Source organism: Oryx dammah, unplaced genomic scaffold (assembly GCF_014754425.2).
Source record: "Oryx dammah isolate SB20612 unplaced genomic scaffold, SCBI_Odam_1.1 HiC_scaffold_27, whole genome shotgun sequence".
Lineage (NCBI taxonomy): Eukaryota > Metazoa > Chordata > Mammalia > Artiodactyla > Bovidae > Oryx > Oryx dammah.
The window spans coordinates 9439534-9450552 of NW_024070211.1; the positions used below are offsets into that span (position 1 = coordinate 9439534).

At 58.0% G+C, this 11019-nt stretch overlaps 1 protein-coding gene across 3 annotated transcripts in view; it reads left to right on the top strand.

Moving 5' to 3' along the window:
• Window positions 1-11019, top strand: part of RPS6KA1 (ribosomal protein S6 kinase A1) — a 37347-nt gene that overhangs the window by 10645 nt on the left and 15683 nt on the right. Inside the window, exons 1-10 of one of the 3 annotated variants that reach the window (XM_040229592.1) lie at window positions 970-1071; window positions 3836-3952; window positions 4217-4298; window positions 6153-6233; window positions 6414-6493; window positions 8115-8221; window positions 9194-9231; window positions 9571-9713; window positions 10129-10199; window positions 10515-10603. In XM_040229592.1, coding sequence (XP_040085526.1) covers window positions 1012-1071; window positions 3836-3952; window positions 4217-4298; window positions 6153-6233; window positions 6414-6493; window positions 8115-8221; window positions 9194-9231; window positions 9571-9713; window positions 10129-10199; window positions 10515-10603 — 868 coding nt within the window. In that variant the 5' untranslated portion in view covers window positions 970-1011. Of the gene's footprint in view, window positions 1-969; window positions 1072-2778; window positions 2984-3835; window positions 3953-4216; window positions 4299-6152; window positions 6234-6413; window positions 6494-8114; window positions 8222-9193; window positions 9232-9570; window positions 9714-10128; window positions 10200-10514; window positions 10604-11019 lie in introns of those variants that run through there. The other 2 variants (XM_040229589.1, XM_040229590.1) reach the window with 2 other exon arrangements.

Genomic DNA, 11019 nt, shown 5'->3' on the forward strand with positions numbered 1-11019 from the left:
TTTGGAGACAGCTTCCTTCCTATTGCCCCTTCTTGTGCCCTGCCAGCCATGGGGAGCCTTCCTTTGCTTCTGAAGGATACAGGGGTAGTGAGGAGTCGGGGCAGGGGGCGTAGCTGGTGCTGGACCAGAGAGCTTTGGGGCTCTCAGGGCAACCCCAGACTCTGGGCCCCCCAGAAGAAGCTGGAGTACGAGAGGCCTCCGTCTAAGGAAGCATCTTGCACAACAGCCAGCAGGCCCTCCTCAGACTGTTGTCAGGGGCTCTGTGGGGACTGGAAGGGGAAGTTCTGTGTACGTGGGGGTGTGTTTCCACAGAGGGGATGTCTGTGGAAATGGTTTCCGATCAGCGGACTGCGTGCATCTGTGTGTGTGTCAGTTCCTGTGAGGGTACTGGGTGAGTGATGTGGTGAGGACATGTGGCAAAGGGCTGGGCCCGGTCTCCCCCTGCCTCCTGGCTACCTGTGAGGTCCATGCCTTCTGCACTGTTCCCCCGCTCCCACCGCCCCCACCTCAGGGCCCTGGACTGACCGGCTTCTTCAGGGCAGCGCCGAGTGCAGTCGTGCCTGCTCTGTGGGCTGCCATTTTGGGTGGGCCCAGCCACGGGAAGGTCACCACAGCGGGAGGAACGCCCATGCTCTGGGCCGGACTGTCAGAGCCGGTGACCCTGCAGCCTTTTGCCCCCCATTCTCTCCTGGGGGTGTTTGCAGGTAGAGGGTGTCCCCTGTGCCGCTGCCGCCTCTCCTTGTGACTTCTGTCTGTGTCCCACTCTCCTCTCCTTAGCATCAGAGGAGACGAGGAGAGGGGTCTGCCTGGGTCCACCCTGGAGTCGTGGGCTTGGGGTCTACGGTGTCCCCTCCTCCGCAGGGGAGCCTTACCCATGTTCTGTCCCTCCTCCCAGCAGAGGGGGAAGTGAGAAGGAGGGGGTCAGGGACCCTGCCTTCTGGGCCAGGAAAGTTGCAAAAGCAGAAGTGAGGGGAGTAGCCAGGCTCTCTGGCCATAGGCGTGGGCCCCACCATGCAGACCCCAGCAGACTTCCCCAGGGCTGAGAGAGACTCACGCCCCTGCCCCAGAAAGGTGAGCAGAGGCTTGGCCAGCCTCCAGCGGTATCTGTCACCAAGACTCTGCGCCAGGAATGGGTTTGGGGGTGGCTCTGTGCCCTGGGGTTTCCGGGTGACTACCTCTGTCCCCAGGGACGGTTCTCAGTCAGAGGCAGACCGAGCGGTGGAGACACAGACCTCAGGACGGGGCGAGTCGGTGTTGCTGTGTGGTCTTGGCCCTCCCTAGCCCCTCTCAGCCAGGTTTTCTGCCTGTCCCACCTCCTGGGTTCCTCTCAGGGGCCTGATTGACCTGCGGTTTTTCGTGACTGCAGCTTCTGTGGCTGTTCAGGGTCCCTCAAGGGAGGCGTCTCTGAGGGTCGACATCTAGAGGGAGAAGTCCCCAGACTCTCCCTGGTACTGAGGGAGGGGGCGGGCTTGGCTCTGCAGGACATGACGCTGGCTGACCTACCCGCCCTCGCTTTCCTGGCCCCTGAGGCCTGCTGACCCCCGGCCAGGTGGGGACCAGGGAGAGGACCTGGGCCTGAGCCGGCTCTGCCAGCAGTTCACTGAGAGCCTCGGGGAGGCGCTGTCCGGTGGGGCTCAGTGTCTGGTTCCTGAAGTGGGGCACGACAGCTTTGGGATATCTGTCTGGGTCAGGGTCAGAGTCCTCAGATTACACTCAGCAGACATCCGTCTCCGTCTAGTGACTTGATCCTGGGCCCCTCTCAGGCCCTGGCATGGGACGGAAAGCCCAAAGAAATGGGATTCCTCAGAGATGAGTCGGCCACGGGTACCAGACTGCTCTCTCTCAAGTGCCGGGGCTTTGCAGGTGACATTCCCCCAGCTGGACCAGCAAGAACCCAGAGCTCTTGCCCTCAAGTCCAGGGTCTGACCCTCTGGGTGCCCGTGTGTCTGCCCTGGGTGTCTGTCAGCCTCCTTGGGCCTCTGACTGCTGCCCACCTGCTTCTGCCGTTGGCTTCCTGTCTGTCTCCACTCCATGAGTGCCTGTCTTTACCTGTTGGGTCCATGTCACATAGCTGGGTGTCGTGTCCCTTCTGCCTCTGCCTGTTGAGTGCGTTCCCCATCTGTCTCCACCTGTTGGATGCAAGCCCCCATCTGCCTCTGCCTGTTGGATCCCCATCTGCCTCTGCCTGTTGGGTACATGTCACCATCTATCTTTGCCTGTTGGAATGTGTCCCCTCCATCTGCTTCTCCATGGTAGATATGAGTCCCTGTCCACTTCTGCCTGTTGGGTATGAGTCCCTTCCTGCCTCCTCCATGTGTTGGGTACATGTCCCCATCTGTCTCTGCCCGTCGGAAGTATATTCTTCCCACCTCCTTCCTGTTGAGTGCATGGCCCCGTGCATCCCAGCCTGCTGGGCACGAGGACTCTCCTACCCATCTGTTGGATGTGTGCCTTCATCTGTCTTCACCTGTAGGGAGCCTGCCTCTGCCTGTTGGGTGTCCCTCCTCATCTGCCTGAACATGTCCGGTCCCTGTGTCTGCCTGTTGGGCACCTGTCTCCTCCTCAGCAGCTGGCTTGGCATATGGGGCTTTCCTTCTGCAGGCCCACAGGGAGGATGGCGGGGAGGGCCAGAGGGCAGCCCTCCGGCAATGGGGAGGGTGGGGGAGAGAGAGGAAGGGAGCGTGGTAAGGGAGCTGGGAAACCACAGGCCCTGAGTGATTGGTGGCCCTGGGCTGGCCCAGCCCCCGCCTTCACCCTGCACATCCGCCTTGGGCCTGGCCACCTCCGCAGCAGCCCCGGACGCTGCCTGCTCCTGCCATGGTGCCTCGGCCCGGCCGGGCGCATGGAGCAGGATCCCAAGCCGCCCCGTCTGCGGCTCTGGGCCCTGCTCCCCTGGCTGCCCAGGAAGCAGCGGCCCAGGATCAGCCAGACTTCCCTGCCTGCCCCCGGCCCTGGCCCTGGCCCTGGCCCCAGGCAGGACTTGGTGAGTGTGCCCAGATGTCTGGGCCTGGCCTGATGGTGGCCCCTGGAACAGGTGCCCTGGTAACCAGTTTGGAAACAGCTGGCTCTGGGTTCTCCTTGCCCATGCCTGACCCTCCTGGGTGACTAGACCCTGTCCAGCCTTGCTTCCTGGGAAAGTGAGGAGGTGCTTCCGGGTTCCAGGGCGGTATCAACAGATTGGAGGGAGAGCAGAGGGGTTCTAGAACATCTGGGACTGGCAGGAGTTTCTAGTAGACTTGTGTGAAGGAAGTGTCAGAGGGTGGTGCAGAGAGTCTCCGGTCTTGCTCCCCCCACCCCAGGCCGGCACTTACTGGGTTGCTAGGGGGAGTCTGAGGTGGCAACTTTGTGTCCTTGTGTATCTTAGCCCTGTCCTTCTACCAGGGAGAGCCCATCTTCCATCTTGGACAGAAACAAAAGCCCAGCTGTGCCTTTCCAGTACGCGAGCAAACTTGACTTCCTATTGTGGCAAAACCAAAACCTTTGTAGCCGCGGGAGGGGAGCCTCCCAGGGAGGACCTGGGGCAGGTCTGTAGGCCTCAGTCAGAGCCTGGCATTGGCTCAGCCCGGCCGTGCCTGGGCACCCCTCTGGGCCTGACCAGGCTGCAGCAGCAGGAGCAATACGAGCTCGCCTGACCCGGCACCTTGGTGGTTTGGCCCTCCCCGGGTTTTGATATGGATGAACTGGGAGGCCCCGTCTTCCAGGGTAGCTGGCTGCTTGGGCCTGCAGGACCCTGTCTGCTGAGATCCAGCAGGAGTAGGATCTCGGGATGGGGGCCCATGCCCTGTGCTGACCTGGATGGGGCCCACCGTGCTCACCAGCTCTGTTCCTCCATCAGGATGAGGGCGTTCTCAAGGAGATCTCCATCACGCACCATGTCAAGGCTGGCTCAGAGAAGGCCGACCCATCCCATTTTGAGCTCCTCAAGGTCCTGGGCCAGGGATCCTTTGGCAAAGTGAGTCCCGAGCCCATAGCTGGGAGGGCGGCACTGGTCATGTCACAGTGGGGGTGGGGGGACCACCTTGGAGCTCCAAGGATCAGAGGGCAAGGGTTGACGGGTCTGAGGGGAGGAGGAGAGAGGTCACTGTGGTACTCAGGGGCAACACAAGGGCAACCTGGTGTTTAGGGAAGCTGGAGGTCAGCCTGGGACCTGGGACATGCGAGCTGGCAGGTTCAGCCCCCTGCCCATCTTCTCACCCCCACCCCAATGCCTTCTAAGGTCTTCCTGGTACGAAAGGTCACCCGACCTGACAGTGGGCACTTGTACGCCATGAAGGTACTAAAGAAGGCGACGCTGAAAGGTGAGTGGGGGGCACCTCCCCACAGAGCCTCAGGCTGGGCAGAGATAGAGGGCAGAGGACACCAGCTCTCAGGGCCCTTGGGTCTGATGGGAGAGACAGCTCTCTCACCAGGAATACTCTGTCTGAAAATACAGAAACAGGCCTATTCTCAGCCCCTCCTTCTCTCCCACTGCCCCTGATGGCAAAGACAGGATCCATTCAGAAGAAAAGACTTCCGGGGATTAACCCCTTCCCACCCCCCTAAGCCAAGTGCCAGTGTCTGTAGCTAAAGGACGTCTGGCAGGAGGCAGGGGGTGAGTGCAGTGTGTTGGCGGCAGGGGGGCAAGGGCTTCAGATATCAGGCATCACATTGGTTGATGCAGAGGCATTCTGTAAGCAAAATTGGGCAGAGGCATTCTGTAAGCAGAATTGCTTCATGATGCTTGAAGAGTCTGAGGGAGACCTCTCAGAGTGGAAGAGAGCGTGAGAGGAGAGGAGAGAACCCAGGGAATGAGGCAGTTGGGCAGGTTGGAGAGGGTGAGTCAAGGCAGGGCCCCAGAGATGGATGGAGAGGTTCAGAAGGGAGCTGAGCCCACGTCTAGAATTCCCAGACTTAGAGAGGGTGTGAGGGTAGTTGCGAGTGGGCTTTGGACTGGACAGTGACTTCTTGATCAGCCTGGGGACCAGGCTGGTCCCGCTGACCAGGAGGAGTGGGCTCTAGCTAGGATGATGGGGGCAGAATAGGAGGTACTGGCCTTGGGTTCCTGTGGCCACAGTGGGCTGTCTGTAGGATGACTTAGCTGTGGTGCTCTAAGACCAGCCTGGTAGGGATGGGAATCCTTCCCCAGGAGGGATGATGGGAGGAGAAAGATGCTGTGAATGGCTCCCAGGTTGGGACGGGGGAGGGGGTGTGGGACCCCACAGGCTGGTGCAGTTGGTGCTGGGACCCAGGAGAATCTGGGTTTCAGCCTCACACAGGAGGGGCTTCCATGGGAGTAGCCAGGTGAGCTGTGCCTTTAGAGGGTGAGTTAGGCCTTCTCCCAAGACTGAAAGCATAGAGGAAAGACACCCCAGGAGGGAGGAACTATGCCTGAACAGAACTGTAGAGCGATATTAATAGTTTGAAAATGATAGGTGTATTTGGGAAGCAGTGATGAGGGGAGTGAATCCAGCATGGTCCCAGCCTTGTCTGGTGAGGGAAGCAAGAAAATTACAAGAAGGTGAAAGGTGCTCTGAAGGGGGACATAGAGCAAGAGTCCTTGGCAGGTTAAGGAAGGCTTCCTGGAGGAGAGAGTGCCTGAACTGAGTCAGAGGAGAACCTGCTGATGATCAGAATGGCCTAGGGACTTTTATTCTTAAAAAAAAAAAAAAAAGGAGGGGGTGAGGTGCCTGCTCAGACCCATGACTCTGAAATTCATGCCCAGGGAGTCTACCCCCAGCTATAATCGGGGATTTTTTTTCTTGCTTTTTTGGCCACACAGCATGGCATGTGGAACTTCCCCAACCAGGGATCGAACCAACGCCCACTGTAGTGGAAGCTCAGAGTCTTAACCACTGGACCACCAGGGAAGTCTGGGAATTGGAGATTTTTATGCCAGATGGAGAAGGGGCTGATGAAGGCATCTCAGGGGGAGCCACAGGGGCAGAGGCTGGGGGGCACACAAGGAACAGTTTACTTAGACTGGCTGGATTGAATGGCCCCTTGGGGCACAGCTAGCGACAGGGCTAGAGAGATGGGCAGGGCACCAAGGGCCAGTCTTGGGCACTGCCAAGAGACATGAGCAACAAGTAGAAAAGAGAGTCCTTAGCCAAGGCTAGGGGCAGTGCTGTGTTGGGTGGCCAGACCTTTGGTAAGCCCCTTCTTCCTTTGACCAGTGCGTGACCGCGTTCGGACCAAAATGGAGAGAGACATCCTGGCTGACGTAAACCACCCGTTTGTGGTGAAGCTGCACTACGGTAAGACCACAGACCCTCGCTGACCTCTCTCCCCACCTGCCAGCCTTTGCCCTTGCTGGGAGGCTGTTGCCTCCCCTGTATACTGACCCATCTGCCACCTGGCGGACCAAGGGAGCTGAGGGGCAGGGACAAGGCCCAGGGCGCAGCTGGCTCCTCCATGGCCTTTTCCCATCTCCCCAGCCTTCCAGACCGAGGGCAAGCTCTACCTTATCCTGGACTTCCTGCGCGGCGGGGACCTCTTCACCCGGCTCTCTAAAGAGGTGAGCTGACACCCGGGACACCCGGACACCCCACTGGGGCCCTGGATGGAGCTGGCGCGACAGTGAGGCCTCCACCTGGGACTCCGCAGGCCTGCCCAGCATTCCCTGACCCACCCTGGGACAGAGGCCGTTCCCTGGCAGAGCTTCTGAGAGTTCCCTAAGATGGGTGAGGAGAATCAGGCCCAGGATGTGATCCTGCCCTGATTCCAGGGACCCAAGCGTGGCTCTCACCTCTTCACTTCCTTGCTTCTTTTTCTTTTTTTTAAGATTTATTTATTTGAGAGTTTTTATTTATTTTTTGGCTGTGGTGGGTCTTTATAGCTGCACGCAGGCTTTCCCTAGTTGCAGCAAGTGGGGGCTGTGACTCATTGCAGTGCTTGGGTTTCTCCTTGTGGTGGCTTCTCTCGTTGTGGAGCACAGGCTCTGGGGTGAATGGGCTTCAGTGGTTGTAGCTCGTGGCCTCTAGAGCTTGGCCTTAGCAGTGGTGATGCACAGATTTAGTTGCTCCAAAGCATGTGGGATCTTCCCAGACCAGGGATCAAATCCGGCCCCTAACATTGCAAGGTGGATTCTTAACCACTGGACCACCAGGGAAACCCCTTCACTTCCATTTTTTTCAGGGCTTCCCTGGGCAGGGTTATGAGGATTCGGAGAAGCCCAAATCCACCTGGAAAGCTGGATTCTTTAGGATTATGTGCTGTTAACCAAAAGGCTTTTGAACTCACATATAAGAATTTGAGCCAGATATAAAAATGGGACCAGTAATACAAATTAAATTTTAGAAGAGAACCTAAGTTTTTAAATGTTTAAAATGCTGTTTGAATGATTGAATAGATAATACATGACTGAGAAGAAAAATATCCATTGAGAAGTCTTCTTCCCACCCCAGCCCTCTCGACTCCCTCCTCTAGGTAAACATTTTTCTTATCTAAATTTCCCATGTTTCTTTGGGAAGAAAATACAAACCAATTCAACATATGACCTGAATCCTGACCCCTACTTTCTTACATGCAGAATACTGTTCTATATATACTGTACTTTGCTTTTTTCATGGCAGGGTGTTTTGGAGTGACTTGGAGCCTATATCTTGGAGATGGATCTGTAGCCATCCACCATATGGAGGGATCCTTGTTCTAGTTTATGGCTGCATTGTTATTTAGTTGCCAAGTCGTGTCTGACTCTTTGCGACCCCATGGACTGTAGCCTGCCATGGTCCTCTGTCCATGGGAGTTTCCAGGCAAGAATAGTGGAGTGGGTTGCCATGCCCTCCTCCAGGGGATCTTCCCAACCCAGATGTTGAACCCGTGTCTCCTGCTTGGCAGGCAGATTCTTCATCACTGAACCACCTGGGAACCCCGCATGGCTGGCATAGCACTCCGTTGTGTGGGAAGGAGACAGTTCAGTTTACTGCTTGACCCTTGGGCTGTCTCCAGCCTTTCCCTACGTGCCTTTCAACGCTACCATGAGCAACTTGCATATTAGTCAGTTCATTCTTCAAACCCCTTCATAAAGAGAAGGGGGGATGGAATCGGTGAGGAGGACAGGGAAGCTGCTGACTGCCCAGCGCCCCAGTTCCTGAGAAAGGGGTGGTCCCGGCTGAAGCCCCTCCCGCCTGTTGCAGGTCATGTTCACGGAGGAGGATGTGAAGTTTTACCTGGCCGAGCTGGCTTTGGGCCTGGACCACCTGCACAGTCTAGGCATCATTTACAGAGACCTGAAGCCTGAGAAGTGAGTGAAGGCCCAGCTCTGCCCAGCTCCCTAGGGAGTGCAGAGGCAGGCCCCAGGGGCCTCTTCCAGAGCATAGCCAGTCTGAGGGGGTTGGGGGGGGACTCCCCCTGAGAAAGTCCCCCTCTCTTGGGTTGCCCCCAGAACGGGTGGGTGGAGCAGAGTGGTGGTGGCAGGCTTGCCTGGGGGGCTGCCTCATCACTAGGGCTGCCATCACCAAGCACCAGGTACCTCTGTGCTTGGGCGTTGCCTATCTTTTTTTGCTAACCCAGTGTGACATCTGAGATGCCACCGTTAAAGGTCCTTCCTTGATATGACCCTCTGTAGAATTTTCCTTAACATCTAAATATCCTCAAGTGGTAACTTGGGAGCCAGGGGCAGGTGCTTATGTGGAGTGAGATGTGGCTTTAGAGTCAGGCAGAAAGTGAAAAGTGAAAGTGTTAAGTCACTCAGTTATGTCCAACTCTTTGCAACCACTTGGACTGTAGCCCACCAGATTCTTCTGTCCGTGGAATGCTCCAGGCAAGATCACTGGAGTAGGTAGCCAGTCCTTTTTCCAGGGGATATTCCTGACCCAGGAATCGAACCTGGGTCTCCTGCGTTGCAGGCAGATTCTTTACCATCTGAGCCACCGGGGAAGCCCAGAGTCAGGCAGACCTGAATTCAAATCTAATCTCTGCCACCTCCTAACTCTCTGACTGGGGGAGTTATTTAACCTCCCTAGGCCTTAACTTCCCCATCATTAAAATGGGGCCATGTAAGTACCTACCTCACACAGTTATTTCAAGAATTAGCGGAAAGGTAGGCAACACTCCTGTGCAGCACCACTGGTCCCTGCGCCACCCACCCGTTCATCAGCTAGACCTGGTGGACCAGCTTCCCTGGGCTGAGCCCAGCCCCTACAGACCCGTGGCGTCACCTGACCCCACCAAAGGCCCACAACTGAGGGGCCCTGACCCCCTCTCTCCATTGCAGCATCCTTCTGGATGAGGAAGGCCACATCAAACTCACTGGTGAGTGGAGGGCACCTGCCCCTCCCGTTTCAGGGGAGGGCAGGATGGGCTCTAGATGGACCTGAGCTGAGGGCTAGGGTCTCTGCTTATCCTGAGAGGCTGTGCCAGGCACTTAGAAGTGGTCAAAAGTCCGGGCCTGGCATGACCTGGGTTTGAATCCCAGGTCCCCACTGTATAATGCTGAGCAGACTATCTCACCCCCTTGGGCCTCAGCTTCCTCCTAAGTACCATGGCGGTGATGCCCTCAGGCCTCTGGGCAGGGGGGCATGGGTGTGCAGGGGTGGCAGCGAGGAACGCAGGGGGTCCTGAAGGTGTGTCCACTTGTGCTCCTTGCCACAGACTTCGGTTTGAGCAAGGAGGCCATCGACCATGAGAAGAAGGCCTATTCCTTCTGCGGGACGGTGGAGTACATGGCCCCCGAGGTCGTCAACCGCCAGGGCCATACCCACAGTGCAGACTGGTGGTCCTATGGGGTGTTGATGGTGAGTACCCAGGCAGGGGTAAAGCACCCAGCATCCAGCCCAGGCATTGGGGCTCCATTTCCCCATCTGTGGGGTACAGGGTCAGGGGAGGGTGGTTGCTGGTCTCTAAGGCTCTTCTCTTGTCCTCTCATAGCTAAGCTGGCCCCACACTCCTCCAAGCTGCAGTTTCCTTCCTTGGAAGGATTCCAGGCTTGGCCCCACCTGGGGTGCCCCCCGCCCCATACTGGGCCTCTCCTCAACCTCAGGCCCCTAGTTCTGCTCCTGGTGGTCTGATTGACAGAGCGGGGAGGGACACACACAGTTCTTGATCCAGGTGGACCTCCTGGGCCGGGGGCTGAGCGGCTGGCCTGGGTGGGAGGAGGTGGGGGGCCTGAGGGGCGGGACCAGAGCCTGAACGGATCCTTGTTCCCTGCAGTTTGAGATGTTGACGGGCTCCCTGCCCTTCCAGGGGAAGGACCGGAAGGAGACTATGACTCTGATTCTGAAGTAAGCTCCAGCCTCTCTCTGACACCTCCAGGTGTCTCCTCTTCTTGGCCTCGTTTGGGGGCCAGACTAACACCCTCCACCTATCCTCAGATCCTCCAAGAGCGAGATACTCCGCCAGTTCGAGTGCTGCGCTTTTGTTAGGGCCCCCTGTTCACCCACAGGGGCCTGTGGGTGGAGAATCCTGAGTCTCTGGGAGGGAAGTTAGTGGACGGCTTGTCTGGACTGAGCTGGAAATGAGACGTGGACAGAGGCGGGAGGTGAGATGGGGCTTCTGGGGCGGGGCTCAACCCTGATGAGACCCGGGGGCCATTGCAGGGCGAAGTTAGGCATGCCCCAGTTTCTAAGCACGGAAGCCCAGAGCCTCCTGCGGGCCCTGTTCAAGCGGAATCCTGCCAACCGGCTTGGTAAGTAGCCCCAGCCCAGGGGAGGGGAGCGGGTACAGCTGTGGCCTAGGCCACGGGGCCACATCTGGGGCTGAAAGGAGCCGTTGTCCTTTGTGTGGGCAGACAATGCCGGCGGCCACCCTGCCTTCTGGCCCCATGTGTGGAGTGTGGGGCGGGGGGGTGACCTGTGTCTGGGGGAAAGCAGGAACTGAGTCATCTCCACTCCCCCTGGGGGTGAGGACAGAGGCCGGCATGGCTCCTCCGCCAAGGCTGCTGGCTCAGGAGAAGGGGCACGAGTTTAGGCGCCGGGGGCTCGGGACCCCACTGCTGGCACGCGGTGGTCCCTCCACAGATACTGTGGTTGGATGAGTGCTGTTTGTGAGCAGAGTGACCCAAAGCAGTTGACGTCTCCCCCCGGAGCCTGAGGTCCTTGTCTC